Source organism: Electrophorus electricus, chromosome 16, assembly GCF_013358815.1.
Source record: "Electrophorus electricus isolate fEleEle1 chromosome 16, fEleEle1.pri, whole genome shotgun sequence".
Taxonomy (NCBI): Eukaryota; Metazoa; Chordata; class Actinopteri; order Gymnotiformes; family Gymnotidae; genus Electrophorus; species Electrophorus electricus.
The window spans coordinates 14,512,455-14,536,947 of record NC_049550.1 but is presented as its reverse complement, the minus strand read 5'-3'; the positions used below and the strand labels follow the sequence as shown (position 1 = coordinate 14,536,947).

General features: G+C 38.0%; 1 protein-coding gene across 4 annotated transcripts; it reads right to left on the bottom strand.

Moving 5' to 3' along the window:
* Positions 1-2,880: 2,880 nt before the first annotated feature.
* On the bottom strand, positions 2,881-23,619 carry LOC113579237 (adhesion G protein-coupled receptor E3-like). Of its 4 annotated transcripts, XM_035534537.1 has the most exons (19): positions 23,503-23,619; positions 20,143-20,204; positions 19,795-19,845; positions 17,350-17,517; positions 16,873-17,235; positions 16,516-16,722; positions 16,084-16,157; positions 15,772-15,849; positions 15,053-15,239; positions 14,758-14,877; positions 14,374-14,552; positions 13,993-14,151; positions 10,243-10,449; positions 9,605-9,837; positions 9,390-9,456; positions 7,720-7,811; positions 4,654-4,816; positions 3,753-3,848; positions 2,881-3,420 (listed from the first exon to the last, which is right to left on the bottom strand). In XM_035534537.1, the coding sequence occupies exons 2-18, from the start codon at positions 20,159-20,161 to the stop codon at positions 3,768-3,770; spliced, it is 2,448 nt and encodes an 815-aa protein (XP_035390430.1). In that variant the 5' UTR covers positions 20,162-20,204; positions 23,503-23,619; the 3' UTR covers positions 2,881-3,420; positions 3,753-3,767. The 4 variants fall into 4 exon arrangements, with proteins under 4 accessions (XP_035390430.1, XP_035390429.1, XP_035390431.1 ...); XM_035534536.1 differs by having other exon boundaries at positions 2,881-3,848; XM_035534538.1 differs by having other exon boundaries at positions 2,881-3,848; positions 13,993-14,109.
* Positions 23,620-24,493: the final 874 nt, after the last annotated feature.

Genomic DNA, 24,493 nt, shown 5'->3' with positions numbered 1-24,493 from the left:
TCTAAAAAACTGGCAGTAGGTTTGGGAGTTTATTTTAAGTCCATCGTAAAAAAAAAAAAGGGCCAATTAGCTCATCTTTAATAATACCAACCCATAATAGTGTCCCACCTCCACCTTCCTGGTGAGTCGAAGTGGAGCTCTGTGCCCATTACTGATCCAGCAAAAGGCCCATCCATCTGGTCTTTCATCAGTCCATAAATCCTTTGAAAAATTTGTCTTCAGATATTTCTTGGCCCAGTCTTGACGTTTCACCTTATGTATGTTGTTCAGTGGTTGTTGGTTTATAGCCTTCTTTACCTTGGTCATGTCTGTGAGTACTGAAAACCTTGTACTCCTGGGCACTCAAGGTGGATTACAGTTCTGGAATATAACAGCACTGGAGGATAATGATTTCCAGCTCACTTCATGATTCATTCTTCTCAAATCTTTGACAGTTAATCTGCATCTTTTTTTCCTCAACACGTTTCATGCAAACCTGTGGACTATTTGCAACAAAACGTTTGATGGTTCTGTGATCACACCCCAATAACTTACTAATTGTAAGAGTGCTGCATCCCTTTGAATGACTTTTTACAATGTTTGACTTTTTGCTTGAGGAAATTAAGCTGCCTAATAATTATGCACACCTTGATATAGGGTGTTGATTTCCTTAGGCCACACCCTCTCACATTACACAAATACACATCACCTGATATGCTTAAATCCAATAAGCATTCAAGTTTATATAGCTTGGAGTTGGAAAATATGCAAAAAGATTATGAGATGATCAAAATATTATCTTGCCTAATATTTGTGCACACATTGTAAGATGAACTCAGATCATTTTGATATAAGTTAACAGCTGCATGTGTTTCTCTTCTTGCGTGGTCGCCTAGAGCTCAAGTCTCTTACAGAACTTCAGGAGGTTGACTGACTGTACCAAGTGAGTCCTGATCATCACACTGATATGTGCATTACATTAAGACTGGAAGCAGCATTTGGAGCACAAACACCCAGCTGTATAGACCTAAGAACCTTGTTTAAAAGGTTTACTTGCTATCACAGCTTTAAAGATGACTCTGATAAGTGTACAACCATTTACAACGCATTCAGTTTCCCTCAAGTAAACACAAGAAACAAGAAACAAGGTAGAAAAACAACTTAGAATAACTTACTATAAAATATTTGGTTAACCATCAACTCAAATTGTGCTTTATGTCTACAAGAGTAAATAATCCTATTTATTCTTCTTTTGTAACTTTCTAAACAAAAAAAAATGGCTACCTCAAATTTCAAGTATTTATTTAGTTATTTGTTATTATCAAAGAATTCTGTTTGAAATGAATAACTCACTGGAGTGTGTTTCAGGGGAGATTTTACTCATTTTGCATAGATCACAAAGGACACAGCAGCAAGTTCTGAAACAGATTAAAAACAGCAAGTAAAAAGGGCTGCATCAAAATTATTATTATTATTATTACTGTTGTTGTTGTTGTTGTTGTTGCTCTTATTGTTGTTGTTTTATTGTTGTTGTTATCTTAAAGTATAGCTATGTATTTTGTACCCATAATAAATAACAAGTATATGCATTTGTTAGGTGGTTAGTATCAATATCATTTAGTTTGAAATATTTAAGTACGTATCTCCCCAAAGTGCCCCAGGGCTGTGCTGCACTGCTTCTGCAAGTGGTCTGCTTATAAGGCAGAAGTCCCGCCACGTCTTCCCCAAACAAGGTTTCTGATTGTTGGGACATATATTACTTGCAGCAGGACAAACTAGCTACTAACAAAGTAGCTACTAGCAACACAGAGAGTATGCTGAACATGAAACCCAAGCAAGTCATACAATATCCAACAAGCAAACTAACAAACACAGATCTTAAAAACAGCACTCAACAAGGGATAACTAGACTCAGGTGAATGCAATCAGGGTGGAGGACTAAACAAGGAGGCAGAACAGAGCAAAACCAAAACAAAGAAGCACATGGAAGGCTATCGCCAATGGAAGCGAGATGTCCAGGGATGGGAATACCTGACAAGCCAACATAAATAATCTTGTATATTTCACCAAAAAACAAACAAAAAACAAATAATTGGTTTAGCATTGGAAGGGAATAAAAGCATTTTCAGGTTGATGACACTATTAACAGCAGCATTTAGACAGGGCCTATGATTAATCCATATCCAATCAACCATTACTAAACTATTGAAAAGTACTGAATGATGCTGTCACAGATGACAGTCCCTCTCCTGCAAGCTCCTCAATATTAATCAGCATTCCCCTACTTATACCGTATTAATGATCATCACCTGTTGTAGTAAAGAAACACCATCACTTTGTTCTGTGTGAGGTCTTGTTGATTTTCTTGCATTTCTGAGCTATCCTAGTTCTTAGTGGTTGTTGTTTGTAGAATTTTTACTGTTTTTTAGATTAGTTCTTTGGATTTTGTCTGCCACTTTAAACCTGTCTTCTGGCTCTTAATAAACTCACACTTGGTCTATATGTTCTGAGCTTGTGTGTTACATTTGCATAGTGACTACAGTGTTTCATTTGTTTATAACAGCAATCAATACACCTCCTAAGCAGGAACACACATTATTTACATTAAGTTGTTGAATGTCACTTAAGTATAGAAATGTGGTATTCTCCATGATCTCCTTTTTCCATGTTTCTCCTCCTTTCAAAGTTTTGTATCTCTTTACATTTACACAAGTTTCTTTACATTCAGTGTCAAAGTCAACATAGTGATTTGAAGCTGAATGGTTTGAATTACTTGCGTGAGGGCAGCTACTTTCAATGCACTGATGCATAGACAATATAATCTTTTAGATTTTGGTGCATAATGGATTTATGATATATGGAAATACAACAGCAAGAAGAACAACAACAAGAGCATTAATACATTTTATTTCACTACTTTAAGTAAAGTGTGACGCTGGCAGCACAGAGGGAGCAAGAGGCAAGTTTGCTAGAAAGTGCTCATTATATATTTTGTATATACATACAAGATCATGAAGACAATTAAACAAAAGATAGCAAACAGATTTTGAAGATCATGATCACTGTAAAATCTTTACAAAACTCTTTTTGAAGCTTTACTGATGCACAGATGATACCTCCTTACCTTAGTTGTGTGTCAATTACATATGTGCTTGTATAGCTTTACTTTATTCACATAATCTATTGTATACTATCAAAACTGTAAAATATCCAGATCCACCACAATACCAGGGAGGGACCATGTATATTTTGTACAAAGACAATAAAATTACTTTTCACACACACTTAAAAAAAAAGATTGCGATCACTCTCATCCTGGTGGGAGTGTGAGAGGATTCTGCTAGCTTCCTGCTGTACACTGCTAATAGACCTTTTGGGATAAGACAGAGAAGAGAGTGCTGCACTAATCCCATCACCTCGACACACTAGTGGAAGAAGTTTCTATAAGAATAAGAGAACATTGCAGACTTTAGAAATATTAGACCTATAGCAGAGTGGGGAATCACATTACATTGGTCCTCTGGGTAAAAGCATCTAGGTTATTTAAACTATTATTTAACTTTTTGCTTCTAATGTGAAACATTTTATTTTCAATATTTGAAAATGTCCAAAAGCTGTATATTGTTTCACAGGTTCCCTGTTCAATGCTTCATGTAACAGCTTGATTGTATGGAGAGTAAATGAGAATTTGAGTGTATGGAGACTAAATGAGAATTTGTTCTCAGTCACATAATAAAATGTAATAAAATGCTGACAGAATTTGTAAGACCCACAGACAAATTATGTAATCATGTCATCTGGACTTCTGTTATGGTGCTTTCACTGGGGATAAACAAAACACCAATCAACTTCTTGTACTGTTGTCTGACCTGGAAATAGATGAGACAGGGAGCAGGCAACATCATTCAACATGTTACGTTGCATCACTAGACTGGTTTTATCAGTAGACTGACAAATATATGCCACTCATAATCTGAAATCAGATGAAATTTTAGCCCTCCCTCTGTATTCACTGGACTGATTTACAAGTAAGCAAAATATTAAGACAAACTAATTTAGCATATAAGAGACAGGTTTTTGCTTCACAGTGTTATAAGTCTAAGTAATTTGGTGAAAAGGTATGTCAACAGCATGAAAAGAGGAGGATACCAGCACAGATTGAATGGCATGGACTGAGGAAGTCAACACATATTTTTGTGAGAAAATATGAGAGGTAATACATTTAATTTTCATAGGAAAGAGGGATGAAAATGACAAAAAAAGAGTGCAGGCTACAATGTCCTGGAATTTTAGGTGGCATGTCCAGAAAAATGGTAATAAATCTAGTAGAATGCAACTCTTTGGCTTAACATAAAGTTTAAATAAACTGAACTTGATGTGAATTAAAAAGATGCTACAAATTTGATAAGTAATGTTTCCATTCGGTGCAGAGCTGTAACTAGGATAATCTGGGCAAAAATAAATACTATCCCCTCACAAACTCCTGTGGTCTTTTTCCTTGCTCCGTTAAAAAGTGAACAGTTCTCTGGAATATTCAGTTGTGTATGGTTTCCCCACTGCTAGACATCAAATCAGCTCTGAGTAAGTAAGAAATGGATGCTGCATTGTAGTGACACGTGACAGATTTGTAAGTGAGACAGCCAAGTCTCTTAAACACAGCAGGTGATGACTGACCTCTTGGTTGAGGACACAGTGGACCAGGAAGATGAAGGTGCCCTGCTGGGAGTTGAGGACCAGGAAGAGGATCTCCACCACCTTACTGCTGCTTGTGAATGGCCCCAGGATCCAGGGACATCCCAGGATGATACACTGGGCTATGGTTTTAAATGCAATGGTCCTAAAGACAGAGAGACATAGAGAAAGAAAGAGAGAGAGAGAGAGCAATTATTAGCTTATAATTTTATCCATTACTAAAATATCCTCTACTACAGAGTAACTAAACTATTAACTATTAATTATAGTGTCATTAACATAGTAAAATGTATAAAAAGACCCCTGATACATAATGAAAACAAGTATCAGTCTGCACAGCGTAAGCACAGAGTATATACAGAATATCAAACTATTTGTCACATTCGCCCCTCCCTCCTCTGTTTAGTTATTGGTTTTGTTTCCTTGTGCTTCCTTGTTTTGGTTTCTGTGGGTTCCACCCCCGGTTAGTATCTCCACATTATTTTTATTACATGTGTCTTGTTTGTCCTAGTTACTCTCTGTATATAACCCTCATGTGGTCATTTTGTCTTTGTGCAGTCTCGTTTACTCATGTTACATCGCGGAGCCATTTGTCATAGTGTTTGTTTCTCTGGTTTGTTGGATCTCTGCCAGTTTTTGGATTGCTCTCTTTGCCTGTTCTCCATCTGTTTTGTTTGTTTCATTGACTGATTTCTGGATTTTATCCCTGGCTTTCACTTTAAATTATGTCTGTGCAATTCACTTTTTCTCTAATAAAGCTGCAATCAGCTGACAAAAAGCAACTCCATCTCTGTACGTGCTGGGATTGTTACACTATTGCTACTCAATATGCCATACTGTAATTAATGGTATTGTTACACTGTAATTGTAACAGTGACTATGTCAAATGTTACTGATTGTTTTATTCTAAATATGAACTATATGATATCCAAATGTTACAATATAATGTGCTGTCTTCCTCTACCTGCAGCCTTCTTGGTCTTGACCATCATACTGAGTGGGGGAGATGTAGTAGGAGCTGCAGCTCTTGCTCCTGCAGTTAAACCTAAGGTAACCCCAACACCCCTCACAGAAGGTCAAGATGCTTTGGAATGCTAGTCCCTGCTTTACTGCCTGACCGGACTTTCAACCCTGGCACAACCCACTCTGACCAGAACTCTTTTGGCTCTACTAAAAAGGGCACTCCACTGCCTTGTCAGGTCTTCAAAGCGACTTTGTAAGGAATGTTTATTACTCTGCATGGACACGTGGCCCAAAACTTAATGACCCAAGATCTGGGCTGAGGCACTGATAGAACATAAATACTCTGCTGGGAATTTAAGGATTTCTTCACAATCCAGAATGCATAGATCAGGAAAATTGGAATTTGGAATTTGACCTTTCCCATACGAAAGTTTTTCTCGCAAGCATGGCAACGAGACCAGATTTATAAATGGATAATAACGTCATTGAATTTCCATGAGTACAACAAGATTTTATAGTTGATACTGACTGTAAAGACAATGGATCCATAGTGCCTCTCAGTGACTATAACAGACTGCCCCATCTGGACTTATTAACCATGTATGGCCAACAATGCATTGTGATATACATAACATTCTCAGTACAACCTCAATTCTGAGTGAGATCGAACTAGCTATCATCGCCGAACTGTTATGAAACCCGCTCTCACTAAATTTGCTAACTTCATGAAATTATTATATCCATTCCTAAACCCTTTAATTCTATTGTTTGCATACTACCCTTTATACGTGTGTTACTTAGTGATTACTTCCACATCTCAAGTATAATAGACATAGGAAGCTTGTTTAAATGAATTATACTAGGACAGTACAATATGTTTGTAATAATCATGCTTTCTATCTTTCTCTATCTTTCTCTTCTGTGCTCTTATATCTGTATTTTCCATTAATATGCTATCTCAAGGTGTTTAGCACGTTGCACTACCCTGCGATATTTCTGTCCAGGTTAATATTTCCTCCCCTCATTAGTCCATATAATAACAGGAATCTCCTCTGTAACGCTGCTGGCCCGAGTGCCGCAGTGCGCGGGGCAGGACGCACAGACCTCCTCGATCATGTGGGACATTTATTAACATGAAACACACACTACACGACAGCCACTTACAAAAATTGACAGTGAACATGATTACACGGTTTTACATTTAGCAAAGTACACACTAACAAAGGTGATCACACAAACACAGACGTTACGGCTATCGCAAATAGTTACAATGACGGATGTTGACGTTAAACGACTTACGTAGCGACAATGACCAACAAACAAAGTTCATGTGGACATGGGTTTAAATAGACCCAGCAACGCTTGACAAAGCCTGTGCACATGTGTGCAATTTCAGGGGGGTGCGGTTACTAAACAGATAAACAATACACCTGTGGATTCCCCGCACGCGGCGGACCGTGCCACGTGACAACCTGTATTATGGGGAAGGAGCAGTGCGTGACATCCTCCCTTTCAGGCAACCTTCCAGTAGTTAGATTTGTTTGCTCTTTGGGTAGGATAGTCTTATCTTAGTTAGCACCATAGCTAATCAGTTCTCTGGCTTACACTAAAGTTCTACCTCTATGATTTGTGTTCTTTCCTTTTATTGTTTTCTTTATTATTATTATTAGTAGTAGTATTTGATTTATTTCCTTTATCTCTTCATTCCCCTTTCATTTATCCCACAGCTGTCATTCATTAGAGATTCTGTACACCCGAGTCTGCTATAGTAGCCTATAACACCTGTCTCACAACATCAATAATTTGTTTATTCATTAATCAATAAACTTCACATTTTTTCATCAAATATACTTGGCAAGTATATTTGAATCAGTGGTATTTGGTCACTGCACAAAATATGAACTAATTGAGAAATGAGACTGATGTTAATAAATCTTCGGTTTTTCACAGGTATTAGTTATTAGATATTAGTTAGATTAGTTTTTCCCTATGTGTATAGGGCAGTGCCCCCTTCCAATAATTCATAAAATTATGCATTTTTGATACACAATATAATGTGCTTCAAAATAATGTGTGGTTTGTTACCTCATCTGTTTAATCTGGGAAACGTCACTGTTCAGGCGTGTCAGAGCGACCATGATACTGAAGATGATTAAGCTGAACAGGATCGTGTTGCACTGTAATTGCAATGAAACATTACTGAGTTAATACTACAGAAGTGTAACCAAATCACACTAATCAAACCAAAAGGATTATTTTCTCCAGTATTCAAGAGTAGCTACTGACTATTTAATTCAGGCAAAGCGAAAGTAAGTACAAAGTATTGGTTAAAACTGTTCATCCCTAGTTTAGTTGATGATCACAAAATTTTAGAACAATGCTAGCTTTGAATTTAGATTTATTTAAAATAAATATTACAATAAAATAAATATTTTCAATAGTTTTATTGTACAGAAAATGCAAAATAGATTCAATTCAAATTTGTGTAAAATGGTAGAAGTAGCCAGTTGCTTGTGGCTAAGATCAGTCAGTAGAACTTTACTGATAATTGGTCAAATCAAACACATAGTCAAAGCCCAATGGGAAGTCAGGACTGGCACAAGATAAATCACAAACCAAGGGGACATCCAGAGAGAAAAAAAAATAGTTGAAAAGCCATTGAGCAAAAAAGACATTGAAAAAGTCAAAAGGGCAAACTGGGACAAACCACCCAGTATGCTCAGTGGCAATACCGCACTATGAAGGAATGGAAGTGTCACGAATGGCCACCCTCCTGGTGTCCCTGTTGTCAGGGTTTCCCTGTCGTCTCTTTTCCTGTACTCCCTCGTTCCGCTCCTTAGTTTCACTTTCTCCGCCTCTCATCTGTTCCTTGATTCCAGTCCTTGTTTTGGTTCTCCCAGTTCTCACGTTCACCTGAGTCTGTTTAGTGCCTAGTGGTCCTGATTATTGAAGCCCTGTATTTTTGGCTCCCAGGTGGTTGGTTATGTTGGGAAGTCTGCTTTGTTCTGTGGTGTTTAAATTCCACTCGCTACATTGTCGTCACTCTTGCTTTTCCATTTGTCTGGTTCATGTGTTGTTCTACCTCTACGTGTTCCCCTTGCCCCTGTTCATTTTGCCCTCAGTGATTGTGTTTTTCCTCATTTAATAAACCGCACCCCTGTACCTCTCGCCTGTTCCTATGGGACTCATTACAGGAAGTAAACAGTATTTAAGGGTGAGGTGAAAATTAGAAACATGTGATACATATTCAGGGAATGTTGACCTGAAAAGGTTCCTGATTGTAAACCAAAAGATTGGTTTTAGCTTGAAAAAGTAGGTACCTGGTTGCCTTGTATTTTGGAGTTAACTGTGCCTTCAATACTAGGTTAACAAAATGATATGTTTTATATTCTGTTTTATAATTAAAGTTCGAATTGCATTTCAAAATCTTAAGGCAGACAGATTACTCGTTTTTGTTTTCAGGTGGAATGAGCATCTTGATCGTCTGCAATGTCCCCTGGACTGTGTGGGGTTAAAAGCTTAAAGCTGCAAAGCATGTCCATGAAATACATTTAGATGTAGTACTTGCTATCATTTTATCAAACTAAATAATTAACCACTACTTTGGCACATGTACCAAACCCTAATCTAGTTAATACTTAGATCTTGAGGGACTGTGAATAATAAGGTTATCAGGGAGGGGGAGAGGCTTCAGAAAGCATAATAAATGCTCCATCATTTAAAGGCCATTGTGGAATCAGTTCATCAGCACTTACTGCAAGAATGAAATAAACTGGACCCAGGAAACTCCAGATGAAACCCCTGTCCTCCTTAAGCCAGCATCTACAGAGGAAAGAACAGACAACAGAAACAGCTGTCTGATGTTCTTACTATGAAAACACATCAGTAGACCTGACTAGATAAAGGTACCATATTTAACTCTCTCCTCCTCAACCTGATTAAACTTCCTCCAAATGCTCTCCACACTCACTTGTCACTTCCATATCCATTAGGCCCCAGTGCTGCAGACATGCCCACCACAATCAAAGAACTCCCATATCCAATCACAATCAAACACCTCATTATAAGTGCCTCCTTCTGCTTTGATCTGATCTTTGATAGGCTCTTTACAGTGATAAAGAGAAGCACAGCCTCAATGAACATCCACACAAACGCAGAGAGAAAGAGGAAGTGCAGAACACCTGCCAACAGTGCACACACCAGCTGAGAGAGAGAGAGAGAGAGAGAGAGAGAGAGAGAGAGAAATAATTACAAAACAATGCTATTATAATTTGTGTTTCCAGTTTATCTATATATATATATATATATATATATATATATATATATATATATATATATATATATATATATATATATATATATATCACATTGTTATGTAAACTGTTGAAATCACATTATGAAACTCTAAACTCAAAAAAGAAAGTAATCAGGCTACCAAAAATTAAGTAAACTTAAAGTAGAAAGTGAACATAATTTATATCTAAATTATTGGTCTGTTAACTTTTTGAGGTACAATTACTCAAAAACTGTAAGGTTGCTGGGTTACTTGTTTTTTAAAATCTGAAACATAAATAATATTTTACAGTCTATGTGGATAATTGTGCTCACCTGTTTGGGTTGTATGTACTGCAGGAAGTGTTGTGTGAGCAGGAAGAGGAGGTGAGCCAGCAGTAGGCTTATACACAGGTTGATCAGAGCAGGGTTTGTCACTCTCGGGTTCCCACGGAAAATGGCAAAGGTCAACAGAGCCAAGCTCAGGAACACCAGCCCTACTGCTACAAATGTCGTATTTAGCAGCACTATGAGTTGATCACTCTAAAAAGAAATGAAACAAAACAACAACAACAACAACAGAAAAACAGCAATCCATCAAATTTCTTAAATATTGTCTGTTTTAAAATGTTGACACTGCAATCAACATGGCACTTCTTGCTCATTATAGAGGAATAGGGGACCTAGGTAGAAATGCTAGGAGTTTCATAACTTGATATACATTGTGTCCATGATATGTGTCTGAACAATGACAATCATCAAATACTAGTGTAAGGGTGCAGACTACGGCCTGACATTCTGCTAGTCTGATATCTGTGGCATGACGTTCATGACATTCATTAACAGTATAAATATGTCACTTCCAACCAGAGACAACCAGGTCTTTGGCTAGCAAATCGTTTCTAGTAAAGGACCGTATAAACTCATATAAAATAATTTTAATGTGCCTTTCTGAAAAGAGGTTAGCAGAAGGCAGTACTGTATCTGCTCTCAATGAACAGGGTCAGGGTTAGGGCATTATGTCTTGGTGAAGAACAGGCTCAGGGTTAGGGTATTATGTCTTGGTGATGAACAGGGTCAGGATTAGGGTATTATGTCTTGGTGATGAACAGGGTCAGGATTAGGGTATTATGTCTTGGTGATGAACAGGGTCAGGGTTAGGGTATTATGTCTTGGTGATGAACAGGGTCAGGGTTAGGGTGTTATGTCTTGGTGATGAACAGGGTCAGGGTTAGGGTATTACATCTTTGTGATGAACAGGGTCAGGGTTAGGGTATTATGTCTTGGTGATGAACAGGGTCAGGGTTAGGGTATAATGTCTTGGTGATGAACAGGGTCAGGATTAGGGTATTATGTCTTGGTGATGAACAGGGTCAGGATTAGAGTATTATGTCTTGGTGATGAACAGGGTCAGGGTTAGGGTATTATGTATTAGAGATGAACAGGGTCAGGGTTAGGGTATTATGTCTTGGTGATGAACAGGCTCAGGGTTAGGGTATTATGTCTTGGGGATGAACAGGGTCAGGGTTAGGGTATTATGTCTTGGTGATGAACAGGGTCAGGATTAGAGTATTATGTCTTGGTGATCAACAGGGTCAGGATTAGGGTATTATGTCTTGGTGATGAACAGGGTCAGGATTAGAGTATTATGTCTTGGTGATGAACAGGGTCAGGGTTAGGGTATTATGTATTAGAGATGAACAGGGTCAGGGTTAGGGTATTATGTCTTGGTGATGAACAGGGTCAGGATTAGGGTATTATGTCTTGGTGATGAACAGGGTCAGGATTAGGGTATTATGTCTTGGTGATGAACAGGGTCAGGGTTAGGGTATTATGTCTTGGTGATGAACAGGGTCAGGGTTAGGGTATTATGTATTAGAGATGAACAGGGTCAGGGTTAGGGTATTATGTCTTGGTGATGAACAGGCTCAGGGTTAGGGTATTATGTCTTGGTGATGAACAGGCTCAGGGTTAGGGTATTATGTCTTGGTGATGAACAGGCTCAGGGTTAGGGTATTATGTCTTGGGGATGAACAGGGTCAGGGTCTTTTCAATACTTGCATTTTATGTTGAAAACATGCTTATAGAATCCTTCTTTTAATAATTTGCAGATCTTCAAAATATTGTGCAAAGTTCATCGATGACTTTTTTGAAATACTGTAACATTTCCTGTGACTGACAAGTTTTATCATAAGTGATGATTTTAAAGTCCACATAACACCAAAGAACTTTCTATTTTATTTGAAATGTTCATATTGCATATTGGTGACCTGCAGAACCAGATTCTAGATTTACTCATTTCTAAGTTTATCAACATTTCTTACATTATTGTTAAGGATTTGGAATTTTTTGTGTTTTCTTTGACATACTGATCTTTCTAGATCCTTAGTCCAGCTATGCTTTGTTTCAAAAAATGTACATAAATGAGAGTACATGTGATAAATTCATAAAGACTACAGCTGTGTCACCATCCACAAGATCAGACTCCACTGATGTCTCCTAGATCACTTCAACTTGAACATTTTAATTGTCATGGATGCTTTTGCCCTGTTAAAACCTACAATGACTAAGGTTAAACAGAAAGCTCCAAGGAGAAACGTCATGATAAAGAGAGTACAGAACAGCTGGGTATAAGTGGAGAAACAACAAACAATCAATTACAACACCTATATACAAAGCCTTTCTACTTTAATCAACTACAACACCTATAAACAAAACCTTTCTACTTTAATCTTGTGTTAGGTGGAGCTAGACAGTTTCTTCTCTCTAAGTTGATGGAAACATGAAAAATACCCACATTCTGTTTGTCATGGAAGAAAAGCTAACAATGCCCTAAAGCAGATAATCACATATCTCCTCTCCAGTAATGAATTTGTGATTATACTGTGATTATACGATCAATACCTCACCGTCAAATAATGAGACAATGCAATGCCACCCCAGAACAAACCAGTTATTAATATAAATGACCTTAAAATACTTAAACCATCTTAAACCATCTGCATATTGTCTTGATACTAATAAATGACTTTATCAAAAACAAATTTAAATCTGTAACTGCTGATCTGCTTCAACAAGTTAATGTATTATGCCTATTCAGCCATATTCCATAAATGACTGAAAACCGATGCAATTAGGCTACTGTTGAAAATGAAAACTCTTGATGTTTCATTACTTAACAACTATAGCACTGTCTCAGATCTTTCTTTTATAAGTGACATAATAGAGAAAGTAGTGTATAATCAACTAAACAAATTTTTAAATGTAATTTGTCATCTTCACAATTTCCAATCAGGTTTCTGCCCACACCATAGCAAAGAGACTGCCCTAATTAAGGTACTAAATTATAAAAGCCCCTATACTGGCTCGTAAGTATTACTAGATCTTGGTGCTACATTTGACACTGTAGAGCAAAAAGTACTTTTGGCAGGAAAACTGAATAAGGCTATCAGGAACTGTCCTCCAATTATTTGGGATTTATTTAGAAAGTATTATTTAGTAAGTATTTATTTATTATTTTGTCAGGATTGGGAGTTATGAATCTGACAGGAGAGCTGTAACCTGGAATCCTCAGGGATTAATTCTGGGCCCCATTTTATTCAATCTATATATGCTCCCATCAAATTCTACAACACACACACACACACACACACACACACACACACACACACACACACAATTTCACAAATATTTCACAGATATACTTGGCTTTCTCATTGGCTGATTACACCCTAAATTTAGTCCACATCTTTTTAGGGATCTAAAAACTAAACTAAAACTAAAAACACCTAGTCATAAATCTAGCAGGTATTATAAGTGTAGATCTCCCTTTTACAAGCCACAATTAATTAATCACCAAAATATCTTTCTATCATCTTAAGTATACAGCCAAAATCAAAAATGTAATGTCCCAACGAGCATTGTGAATTTCAACAACCCTTGAGTAGGCCACTTTCAACCACCAGAGAAAGGTACAGAGTAGCATGGAAGAAAGCATGGGCAATCAGCCATTCCTGTCCTCTTGGCTCTTTAAGAAATGATTGAAATGATTTCACTTTTGTGAAGTGTGATCCGTCATTCCTTTACCTGAGTTGGGTTGATCTGCATGATGAGGGCGAAGGTTGAGAGGTGATCACAGGAGCAAACACTGTGACTGCTGTTGGTCTTGATAAGTGTACAGCCATCTACAACCCATTCAGTTTCCTTCCAGTAAACACAGGAAGGAATATGATCAGGGTTTAATATCTAGGCAAGAAACAAGGTAGAAAAACGTCTTAGAATACATTAATATCAAATAGTTTGTTAACCAGCAACTCAAATTTTGCTTTACGTCTACAAGAGTCAATTACCCTATTTATTCTTCTTTTGTAACTTTCTAAACAAAAATCAGCACCTCAAATTTCAAGTATTTATTCAGATCAGTTATTCATTATTATCAAAGAATTCAGTTTGAAAAGAATAACTCACCGGAGTGTGTTTCAGGGTGAAGTTCACTGGTTTGTTGAGTGTTTTGTTAGTGGTTTTGGGCAGTGTGGCTGACACCAAAGTGGACATTAATGTTTGTTCCATGTTGGTTTCACTGTTGAAGCTTCTGTTCAGCATACTGGGTATGTTTGTGTAGCTCACAAAGGACACAGCAGCATGTCCTGAAACACATAAAAACAGCAAAGTAAAAAGGGTTGCCTCTAAATTATTATTATTATTATTATTGTTGTTGTTGTTGTTGTTGTTGTTGTTGTTGTTTTAAAGTATAGCTATGTATTATGTACCCATATTATATGACAGGTATATACATATGTTAGGTAGTTAGTATCAAAGTCAATTTGTTTTAAATATTTAAAGACCTTGTACCTTTATTCATTTCACTTTTAGATATCCCAATGAGATCAATTTCCATTTGAGCATCTGCTGTGTTGATCACAGATGTTTTTCCCAAGAAACTATTTGGTCCAACTGCAAGTACGCGTATCTCTGATAGAAAAACATATGTTGGGTACATTAGCTAACATCAAACAGAGTAGCACAGAGTTCTGGTGAAAACAGTATGGAAAGTTTTTTATGCTGCACCCTGAGCAATACAACGCATGCCTTTATGTTTCCTTCCACACCCACTCCCCTTGTAGTTCACATAAATCTGTGTGGTTACCTATATCTGGGAGGGAGATGTTGATAGCATAGCTGGTCTCTGTGATCTTCACCAGTGCAGACACCAGTTTCTCTGTGGTATTCAGCATGGTGTTCAGAGAGGAGACTAGTTCATCCTGATTACTGCTTCCAATGCTAAGTTGTTGATGAGCAGTAGGAATGAACCTTTCCAAAACTTTCTCCACGACCTGCTCAGTAACCAGACTAAAGTTACACATATGTAAAGAAATTGTCCACTTTCCTGCTATTGAACTGTCTATTCAGATAATCATTTACAGCTGTGTTACAACCTTAATTCACAACATTCATCAGGTGTGTGTGAGTGTGTCTGTGTAAATAAATAAATAAATAAATTTTAAAAATAATAAAAAACCAATATTTGTAAAAAATAACCTTAAGTTTGAGAAAGGCGTTATATAAATGCTACTACTACTACTTCTACTACTACTACTACTACTACTAATAATAATAATAATAATAATAATAATAATAATAATATTAACAATAATAATAATAATAACAGTGAGAAACATCTAAATAAGAGATTATTGATGATCCTACTTTAACTTACAACAGTGAGAAGTGTCTGAGTAACAGTTTATTGATGAGTTACTTTAATTGAGAATACCAAGAAGCCTCAGATTCACAACAAAATGGGGAGAAGTGGGTGATTATCAGTTTATTGGTGAGATATTTTTTAGGTTCAGCTTTTATACTCACATTCCTTGTTAACTCTTTAGTACTGAAGTCATCAATCTGGCTTGACAGATTCTTATAACACTCTGCTATGATATTATCCTAAAACAAAAAGCAAGTTCTACAAATATCTTAGGACTTGGATTTTTGCACAGAATTATTAACGATGTTAAAAGTACACTGAAGTCTGAGGTGTAAAAAGGTAATTTGAAGAAGTATGAATCTTGCCACAAATTATATCCCCAGGTTCAGTTTACTGGCTTGCTAATTAACAAAGACAGGCTGTTGGAATAAAATCCTGGGAGGATCTTTACTCTCTGAATCCCTAATCATTACCCGTGTTTGTCGGTGAGAGAGGTTCTTAGTGTTAGTCCAGTACTGGCAATCCTCAGACACTGTGATATCTGGAACTGAGAAAAGACAGTTCATCATGAAAAAAGGATTGCAAAAGGTACCGATATAACCCTGAATTCCATTATCTACTTCAATAAGTCATTATAATACTTTTAGCATTAACATTTTAAAGTGATACAGAGTGTGTTTTGCAAGATATGGTTCTGAAGGAAGAACTTTAACTCATTTTAACTTGTAAAATGAAACACCTGTAAGTTGTTTGTATGTCCATCATAAAGTGGCTAGTTTTTTTTTTCAAGAATATTCAGATTTCAAAACCAGTAATGAGGCAAAGGTGAAAATAATGTGGTATCCCTTTCCATGCCGATATTAATGCCACTGCAGTGAACCTACTATTAAGAAGTATGTGTTAACCTGAAATAGTATAATTGATGGCTGTGGTCATCAAGATGGCAGAGGTTGTATCAGTTGTAACAGATGGAGGGGCACCTGTACAGCCATAAGAGTCTCCTTTGGGCAGGAATCCATCAGGTATTAACAGTCCAGAGTCACACACACAGCTGCCATCATGATTACACTGCGCATGCTCACCACAGGAAGATGCACTGCAGAATGAATGACCTGCAAGTGAATGGAAAATGTTGAAAACAAGAAGAAAAAAAAAACAATCTACTTCATACCTGCTTTAATTTTAAACTTTAAATAGTTTAGATGTGACTTATTTTTGATATGCCACAGAACTGAAATGTGTATTTGCAAACCACTTCTTACTTGTAGAAAAAATTCCAGTAGTTGGGAAGAGATAATAGATAAAGAATCCTCCATGACAGGATGCACGGTTTACAATTTGTCTAGTAAGAGAGCATGCAGAACTAGTACTACAAAGTAACATGCAGTTATATAGGTTCTGATTTGAGCTCTGAGATGGTTTGCATGATGTGATTGAATAGGACATATTGGTACCACTACGATTGGCTGAGCAAGTGCCATCTAAAACGTCTCCACCAATACCAAAGACCTGGTACCATCCTTCCTGCAGTTTAAGATCATTCATTGGCCACTCAGCAAAAGAGGTAGAGTTAAAGCCAATATTGCGCCAAGGGTCAGATAGAAGCTTATGAAAGATACAAGGATCTGAGAAGCAGAAGATTAGAGAGAAGTCAGATTACAAACATTTACATGCACCTCCCTATAAATACTACTAATAAAATATTAAATTTATCCTCACAAAAACTGGGCAGATATTACCTTCATAAACACATTCTCCCCATTGCTCATCTTTGTCATAGTCACTAGTCGTGCTGCACCATGAGGTGCTGTGGTTGAATTCCACACATGTGTTGTAAGTATTTCCTTTGTAAATAAAAGGCAGTGTACACGCAGATCCTTTAGCATTACCATTTATGGTGAAATTATCTAACAGTGAATAGAAAAAAAAATCAGATTACATTTTAGCATGTTTATAACAAACAAACAATCTGTAGTCTACCTAAATTCCCAACTTTTAATACTCTGATATCCAAAACTAATTATGAAGCAAAGATTTCAAGACCATTTTTAAAAAAGGTTAAATGGGGGTAAATCAGTTTAATGCTGGATTTGTAAAACCACTGTGTGCTCAAAAAACATATTTCTCTCATTTTTCATGTAACAATATTTTATGGTGTTTGAGTTTTAAATGAGTTTTAAAGTTATAGATGAGCTAAAAAAAAAAAATGTGTCTCAGATTTCCACAGGATATTTCAAGGTCACAAAATCCTTTAGAAATTCTAATACCTTGCTAATGTTGCAATGTAACATTTGACTATTAATTCTATCTTATAGTGAGACAAAGAACAAAATGCTTGTATATCTTAAAATCTACCTCAAATGTTATGTTATTATATTTCTTAACTTGCTGCATTGGTTTGAATGTATCTTCTCTCTGAATGTTCAGCATTAATCTGATCTTCCGGCTCTTCACTGACACTCTAATTTTGGATCATTTCTACTTTGGATAACTATGTCCTTGTTAGAAATGATTGTTTATGGTTGATTAAATTTCACACCTGTGGAAATTGATCAAGTAGCTAAGAATGTTCCTACCATCTATAATAAAAAACTGGATAGCTAATGATCACCGCCATGTCAGTACTTTTGGTGATTGCAATGTGTCTGTTGCTTTTTCTCACTAAATGGCCAACACTTCCGTTCACTGCCTGAACTGTATAAACATTGCGTTATGTTACAGAAAAATAAGCTTACAGCATTTAGTTCCTTATCTTGCTACCTCAATCTGATTGTTACATTGCATCTTAATGCATCTACTTGCATTAAGAAAACTATCAAAGGAATTGCATTAAAGGAAGTATAGGGTAATATAAACATTTATATAAATGTACATTATACAGCATTTTACCTGCACATTCCTAATAGACAAACACTGAATCCTAATTAAAACCCTGATGGAGCGACTCCCGGCACACCAGCCTATTGGGCCATGGCCCCGAAACCAACACCAAATGGCCAAATGAGGTCAGAGGATTGAGCAAACTGACACAGGCTAGCGTGGACAGGACAGAGGGGAGGACAGCAGGAACCAAGACTATGACAGGGACAGGGACAGGCACAGAGACAGGCACACTGACAGGAAGGGGAACAGACACAAAAGTCTTCCTGTTGCTGGTTGAGGCGAGGTCTGGCACATCCAGATGGAGGCGCTCACCGCCAGTTTGGGTGGTGACGGCGTCTTTGTCTTTCTGGCAGATAATCTGGGCAGCATATCAGATGAGGTACCTGCCTTGAGTTCAGGGGCTGACGATGCTTCCATCTCACCAGTCCAGACTGACGAACAGGCACACAGGCCCTGGGACTGTATGCACTAGGTGAGGGAGTGTCCCAAGCCCTTTTTGTGGCAACATGAGGAAGCTCACAGGCTCTAGAGCAACATGTTCTGGGTGGAGCCTTGGATGCTGGGAACTTGCTGTTGGTCCCTGACCCCATATCTGATATGGAACTAGAATCCTCATGGAAGGCCTCTTTGACCTCCATGGAAGGTCCTCAGAGTGGTGGGACTCCGCTTCCATCCTGAGGCTATCAAGGTCTTCATAGCTCTCTTACTTGCCTTAGTCCTTGTAATCATCCCAGTAGTCCGTGGGAGCAGGTAGGACCCTGCCGAGTTGGACCCTGGACCGCCAGACCCCCCCAAAATGGCCAGGGGAACTCTTCTCTTCCAGGCCGGTGGGGAGCATACCCACCAGGGTTCCTCCATGCAAACTAGGTTGGGGCAGCTACGTCACTTCCTTCCCTTCTTGGCTTACGCCTTCCTTCAGTGTTCTGTGTATCTGAGATGAAGATGAAGCAAGGCAAAATGCAGAGGCGAGAGACGTTTCCACAGACACAGACATTTATTGTGCACAAAACAGAAACAAAACCAAACACAAAGAACAATAATTGACAGCATACATAATGCAACAAACAGTCTAGCGCACAAAGTGGTAGCTAAAAACACAGCAGGTGTAACACCTAATCGAATAAAAAAGAAGGGGTGTGGCCATGTAGACAAACAGAAGCAAGATATCACACTGACATGGGGAGGAGTCTAGAAGGAGGGGGTCATGCTGTGAAAAAAAAATACTGAAAAAAGTTATTTATTTATTTATAGCACTGACATATTCATTGCCCAGTATATGTATGGATTTAGGCTTTACTCACAGTACATCTCAGTTACGCAAAGTGTAGACAATACTGCAGTAGCAGTGATCCCTGGTGGATAGAGACAGAGTTTACTGAGTATACATCCAAACATCACAATCCAAATATCATCATTTGGCTGAATTCATCTAGTATTTCAGGATGCTCATATTCATGAAAATAAAACTACAGTAACAAACAATTAGAACAGACAAGTAGAATCAAGCACAGGTTTAATCCTAAAACACATCTAGTTGTGCCTCCTGTGTCCTTCAGAACAGCATAAATCTAAATATGTTCCTAAGAAAAGTTCCTATGGACTTAAAACATTTATTCCACCACCAAAAATAGTCAACACAGAGGACTCACATGTCAGAAAGCAGGTCATCTCTCTCCACTGTGGTCTGAGTAGCAATAACAGAAGACAGCGACTGTGGAGAAGCACAGAGCTTAGTGCAGTAGGACACCTACGATTATATCATCAGCACCTTGACCATTGAGAGACCAGCAGGGAGTGCTCAATGGGTAAGTTTGATCCATAACCTTCCACCCATGATCATCTTCAGTTTCAGTTTCCATTACTTTAATGCCTGTAGTGCAGCATGTGGAAGTTTTCAAGTATTGGTGGAGTTTATTTTACTTCTTGGCCACTACAGTGCAGTTTATTCCTTTACCACATAGGGGCAGACATGTCTAATTCATCGCATTCACAAGCAACTGGTACATGCAAGTTAGGCAACAAAGCATGGTTGTAATACATATATCATACAGATAAACTTTAGTCCTATTTAATATGTTAATGTTGATATCTGGAAAGGTTAAAAGGTGCAAACCATTGATTATATGTAAAAATCAATGGTAACACACACATACACACACACACACACACACACACACACACACACATATATATATGGGTTAATGCCGATCTGAGGGCCTACCGCAGGTCTGATGGACTAACTCTGATCTGATAAAGGTAAAAGGTGATATATGCATAGAGATGCACTCTATTTCATTACCTCATACACTTAAATACTTTAATGAAGACCACTTTGTATTATGGATGGTGTCATTTGTAGCAAGTCAGGCAGTGTTATGACAAGAGAGGGGTAGACTCCTCTAATGTGTGATCACACCTGTCACTCTCCACCAGTGAAAAGTACTTTAGTTAATCACTATCCACTATCTTGTGTAATCTCCTATTATGTAGACAAATCATGTTAGGCTACAAGGCTTCTTCAATTTCGAATGCATTGTTATGTCTATGCATTTTCTTTTTAGTGCTTTTGACCTACATGATATTTGTGGCAAACTCTGTGAGGAGAGTTTTAACCACAAAGTATGAAGACTGCCAGTGGTAATGTTTGGTAGACTCAACCAAGCAGTCAATATATTTACAGCATTTGGTAGATACTCTTAGCCAGAACAATTTTTATTAGTATGACAGTCGGTGCTCTCCAAGCTCACAGAATCAAACCCAAGTCCTTAGTGTTACCAGCACCAGGTGATCTACTGAAGCCCAGAGGGCATAGCTAACAATTCAGTTATGTGTACTTAACAATTCGTGGGTGTATAATTAACAATTCAGGACAGGACTATGGGTCAGATCCATCTTAAATTCCCTACTTTATATCTTGTTGACTTTTCCTATATATGATTCGGTATCTTGAATGAATAAGTGCAGACCTCAGGCCTCAGAGCGCTATGTCAGAGAAGAATTGTATTTATATACTGTACATTGTGTGTGTGTGTGTGTGTGTGTGTGTGTGTGTGTGTGTGTGTGTGTGTGTGTGTGTGTGTGTGTGTTTGTGTGAGAGAGAACTTGTTTTGACTACAGCAAGTTTTAGGACATCAGAGGTCACTTATGGGCTAGAAACTACAGGAAGTATTTCTGCAGGAATCCATGTACAAAACCTGGCCACACATTAATCAATTCAGATAGGCCATTCTCTGGGAGGTACAGTCTGAGGGACGTGATTCAGTGAACTTTCACTGCGACCATCACTAATCTGAAGAAATCAGAGTCTGGGACCTACTGGTGTGGAGTGGAGATAGTTACAAAAGACACATTTTAAAAGGTGCATCTTCAAGTTTTGGATTGTAAGGAAAATCTGTATGACTCATAATGAGAGGTGTGTCTGTAACAAAAAAAGCAATTTACATGTAATTTAACATAAAGGTGTGTTTTGCTTCAGTCCTACATGTAGCTCCTACAACTCCCAGGAGATGGACCAGCACAAAACCTCAGATCTCAGTGGAAGGCAGGTCTCTTCCTACAATGAGTGTAATGGTTTCTCCTGATCAGGATGGACAAAGCAGCACTTTACCCTTGCCAGAAGGAAATGTGGGTTTTAATTATCCTCTTGTGTCATATGTGGGAGAATATAGTCAGTGATGGACACAGTTTGTATGTCTTTCTCTCTTTTAGTGTTCACAGACCCAGAAAAAGTAGCAGCCATACACCGCTGGAGAATGCCCTTTGATTTAAAGTCACTGAGGTTTTTTGGTGGGCTCTGTGGCTATTATCACTGTTTCATCAAGAACTATTCAGCAATTGTTAAACTGTCGACTGAACTCACCAAGGGTTATCCTCCGATCAAAGCGAAGCATAAGAAGGGCTCTGGTGAACAGAGGCCATACTTTAAGGAGTCTGATCCCTTTAGAGAGTGTTGGAACCAGACATGCTCTGAAGCCTTCCACACAATGATCAGTTATCTCACTCATGCACCAGTACTCGCATGTGCTGACCCAGCAAAACCCTATATATGTCACGTGGATGCAAGCCTAAAGGGCCTAGGTGTAGTCCTCTGTCAGGAGCATCCTGACAGAATTATCCCATACACCAATTAGAGTTTTTTGCACTGAAATGGTCTGTTGTGGATCAATTTCATGGCTGTCTTTATGATGAAAAGTTTACATTGAGGAATGATAATAATCCTCTCATGTATGTACTAACAAGTGCAAAACTAAATGCAGCAGGTCACTGGTGGCTCTCTGCACTGGCCACCTATGATTTCACCATTCAGTACAACCCACACAACATAATATGTTGCAGACTTACGGAATGAATGAATGAATGAATGAATGAATGAATGGAAACAGATCTTACCAGCAGTTGTTCAGGATAACTGCCTGTAACCATGTATGATATTTCTGTATGTAACCATGGTTAAAATTCATCTGATTCACCTAATAAAATTCACCCCAGATTTTAGCCTTAAATAAGCATAAATGAAAACATTAAATTCAGGTCAGCATAATGAGCCATTTCCTCTCAAGATGTTGAACTTTTACTAACAGTGTTTGTTAGTTTTCATTTCTTCTTGGGATTCCATTTTGAGTACATTTATGCACACAAGTCATTTTTCTGTAAGGACTGTAGTTCTTGACTGTCACTCTTTTGTTCATGACTACTAGATCTACTTCACCTCTGGTTCGGTGTTCATAATGATCATTTACTTACACATGCACACAAGCACATACACAAACATTTTTTAATGGTCATAATGACCAATTTAACATGTCATAAACTATAACATACTTCAAAAAATATGTTACAGAATCTTGTTCCCCAAAAAGGTTCACTGTAAGCTCATACACGTCAGCAGGAAGAAGGATAAACGCTGGCCTCATTTTTACTGACAGAATAATAGAAGGTCAGAAAACTAGCAACAAACTTCTGTCTTTACAGCAGCCAGTGTGCAGCGATAATGTCCATATCACCCTTACCTTTCACCCAGCGTGGAAGCGTCTTTGGTATTGTAGTATTTTCAGCTGTAACTCCTGGTTATATTCTCAAACCCCATGAGACACAAACGTCAACAACATGCATGTGAACAAGTGTGTCTTATAACTACAGAATCACACTTGTGTCACAATAATGGCGATAAACTGCTACAAGTAGCAGTTTGATTGCGACATCCCTCAAGTGTGATGCCAAGAACTTTAAAATGTAGAAGTTTGCATAGTGCAAGTCACGCATGTGACGTGGCGAGGCACTCAGGATGCGTAGAAGGGGCACGATTAAACATGCACTTTATTTTGATAAACAGACAACACGTCTATCTCTGCAAGTACGCTGTGCACACTTCAATAACCCACAAACACACTACAACACAGGAGACATATATACACACTAAAGACAATTACACATAATGCCAAACAGGTGGATGAGACGAGGGTGTGGCAACACGGACGCACACACACACCAAGACGTTTAAGGAGGGGGCGGGGCCATAACGTGATAGTGCAAATCACACAAGGGCTGTAATGTTTGTCTAAAACATCCTTTTTCTCTGGAAATCTTGTGTGCTTCAATGCAATTTTAACAACTTTTTTTTTCTTGCTCTATTTCCTCTCAAGATGTTGAACTTTTACTAAGAGTGTTCGTTAGTTTTCCTTTCTTCTTGGCAGTGTGGAGATATCTTTGGTAGAAAATAAAGAGGCTTAAAAACATTTCATTTTGTAATTTTCTGGCATACAAAATGCTCAATGAAAAGGCCAAGTAGAAGTACAGGGCAAGCGCCCCAAGCACTAACTCCTTATGTGGGTGTGTGTTTGAGTGTGTGCTATATACAGAAGCCCACCTACACACACACGGTGGGAATGAGCTGCTCCCTCACTGCTCAGTGGTTAACATCACAGACGAATTCGCTGCTGAAACTGGTTAACATAGCTGAATATTGGAAATGAACCAATCTTTATTAATAGCAGTAGTTCA